General features: G+C 41.9%; 1 protein-coding gene across 3 annotated transcripts in view; it reads left to right on the top strand.

The window, feature by feature from the left end:
- Window positions 1-2,500, top strand: part of LOC143284177 (uncharacterized) — a 54,664-nt gene that overhangs the window by 47,265 nt on the left and 4,899 nt on the right. The window contains exons 2-4 of one of the 3 annotated variants that reach the window (XM_076590839.1): window positions 1,249-1,277; window positions 1,603-1,807; window position 2,500. The exon at window position 2,500 is cut by the window's right edge and continues 104 nt beyond it. In XM_076590839.1, the coding sequence (XP_076446954.1) occupies window positions 1,249-1,277; window positions 1,603-1,807; window position 2,500 (235 nt within the window). Of the gene's footprint in view, window positions 1-1,167; window positions 1,196-1,248; window positions 1,278-1,567; window positions 1,808-2,499 lie in introns of all 3 variants that reach the window. The other 2 variants (XM_076590840.1, XM_076590838.1) reach the window with 2 other exon arrangements.

Genomic DNA, 2,500 nt, shown 5'->3' with positions numbered 1-2,500 from the left:
CCTCCTCCTCCTCCTCCTCCTCCTTCTTCTTCTTCTTCTTCTTCTTCTTCTTCTTCTTCTTCTTCTTCTTCTCCTTCTCCTCCTCCTCCTCCTTCTTCTTCTTGTTCTTCTTCTCCTCCTCCTCCTCCTCCTTCTTGTTCTTGTTCTCCTCCTCCTCCTCCTCCTCCTCCTCCTTCTTCTTCTTCTTCTTCTTCTTCTTCTTCTCCTTCTCCTCATCCTTCTTCTTCTTCTTCTTGTTCTCCTCCTCCTCCTCCTCCTCCTCCTCCTCCTCCTTCTTCTTCTTCTTGTTCTTCTCCTCCTCCTCCTCTTCCTCCTCCTTCTTCTTCTTCTTGTTCTCCTCCTCCTCCTCCTCCTTCTTCTTTTTCTCCTCCTCCTCCTCCTCCTCCTCCTCCTTCTTCTTCTTCTTCTTCTTCTTCTTCTTCTTCTTCTTCTTCTTCTTCTTCTTCTTCTTCTTCTTCTCCCTTATCAAAAGAGTTCTGGGTGCTAGTCTTTCGGCACAGACATCGAAGCAAGCACGAGTAGCATCCACTCAATGGAACGACTAGTTCGATAAGAAAAAATAAAATAAAATGAAATAAACACTAACAAATTACATAAAGTGTTGTTGTTTTTTTCATGCTCGCGTAGTTGTTTCTTAATGTTTGTACTCATTTACACTAAGACCAGTCCTTCACTTTTTTCTCTTTTTTTTTCTCAAGGCCTGACTAAGCGCGTTGGGTTACGCTGCTGGTCAGTCATCTGCTTGACAGATGTGGTGTAGCGCGAATATGGATTTGACCGAACGCAGTGATGCCTCCTTGAGCTACTGATACTGATACTTTACTTTTTCTGTCCCCACAGTCAACAATAAGCATAACAACAACAGCAACAAACCTCTATTCTTTCTGTACGGACATGCAACAACAACAACAACAACAACAAAAATCTGTATTTTTTTCTGTGCAATTGTTCAAAAATAAAAACAACAACAACAACAACAACAGCAACAACAAAATCTTCAACAACAACAAAAATTCTGCCCCCCACTGACAAAAACAAGAACAGTACAACAACAACAACAACAACAACAACAACAACAACAACAGCAACAACAACAACAACAACAACAACGACAATGGCAGCAACGAAATGTTTGATTTATTTTTTTGTTTTTCCCTGTCACCGCAGACAACACCAACGACAACGACAACGACAATGGCAGCAACGAATTGTTTGATTCATTTTTTTGTTTTTCCCCTGTCACCGCAGACAACACCAACGACAACGACAACGACAACAACAACGACAACAACAACGACAACGACAATGGCAGCAACGAAATGTTTGATTTCTTTCTTTTTTCTTTTTTTTTCCCTGTCACTGCAGACACCAACGACAACGACAACAACAACAACGACGACAATGGCAGCAACGAAATGTTTGATTTCTTTCTTTTTCTTTTTTTTTTCCCTGTCACTGCAGACAACACCAACGCCAACGACAACGACAACGACAACAACAACAACAACGACAATGGCAGCAACGAAATGTTTGATTCATTTTTTTTGTTTTTCCCCTGTCACCGCAGACAACACCAACGACAACGACAACGACAATGACAACGACAACAACAACACGCTGTGCCAGAAGCCGACGCCACCACAGAACGGCTACATCAGCGGCGACGACTGCAGCGACGGAGACGTGGTGCACGTGCACTGCGAGAACGGCTACACGCTGAGGGGGCCGGACAAGCTGACCTGTGTACCCGTCCCCTACCCCGGGGCCCCAGGGGTGTGGCTGCCCCAGGATGAATACTACTGCCTGCGTGAGTGTGTGTGTGTGTGTGTGTGTGTGTGTGTGTGTGTGTGTGTGTGTGTGTGTGTGTGTGTGTGTGTGTGTGTGTATAAGCCTGTAAATATCGATCCAGAAGATTGCTTGTTTACTCGTTCCTTCATTTAACTATCTATCTGTTTATCTTTGTTTCACATCGCCCAGTCCGGCATATCGGGGATATATATATATATATAAGCCTGTAGATATCGATCCAGAAGAATCTGAAAAGAAAAATCTGTCTGTTTGTCTGTTTACTTAAATCTTGTTATATCTATGTACCTACCTACCTACCTACCTATCTATCTATCTATCTATCTGCCTGTCTGTCTGTCGATCTAACTAATCTATCAATCTATCTATTTTCTGAATTGTGTTGCGTCAGTCAATCAATCAATCAATCTGTAAATCTATCCATCCATCCATCCATCTGTCTATCTATCTATCTATCTATTTATCTATCTATCTGTCTGTCTGTCTATCTATCTATCTACCTATCTATCTGTTTGTCAGTCTGTCTATCCATGTAATCTATCCATCCCATCTATTTTGTGAATTTTTGTTGCATCAATCAGTCGGTCAGTCAATCAACTAACCTATCTATCTATGTATCTATGTATGTATGAATGAATGTATCTATCTATCTATCTATCTATCTATCTATCTATCTATCAACTCATGTCGCAGC

The sequence above is a fragment of the Babylonia areolata genome, chromosome 7, assembly GCF_041734735.1.
Source record: "Babylonia areolata isolate BAREFJ2019XMU chromosome 7, ASM4173473v1, whole genome shotgun sequence".
NCBI lineage: Eukaryota > Metazoa > Mollusca > Gastropoda > Neogastropoda > Buccinidae > Babylonia > Babylonia areolata.
The sequence above is the reverse complement of the archived record's forward strand: the minus strand, read 5'-3'. Positions and strand labels throughout refer to the sequence as shown.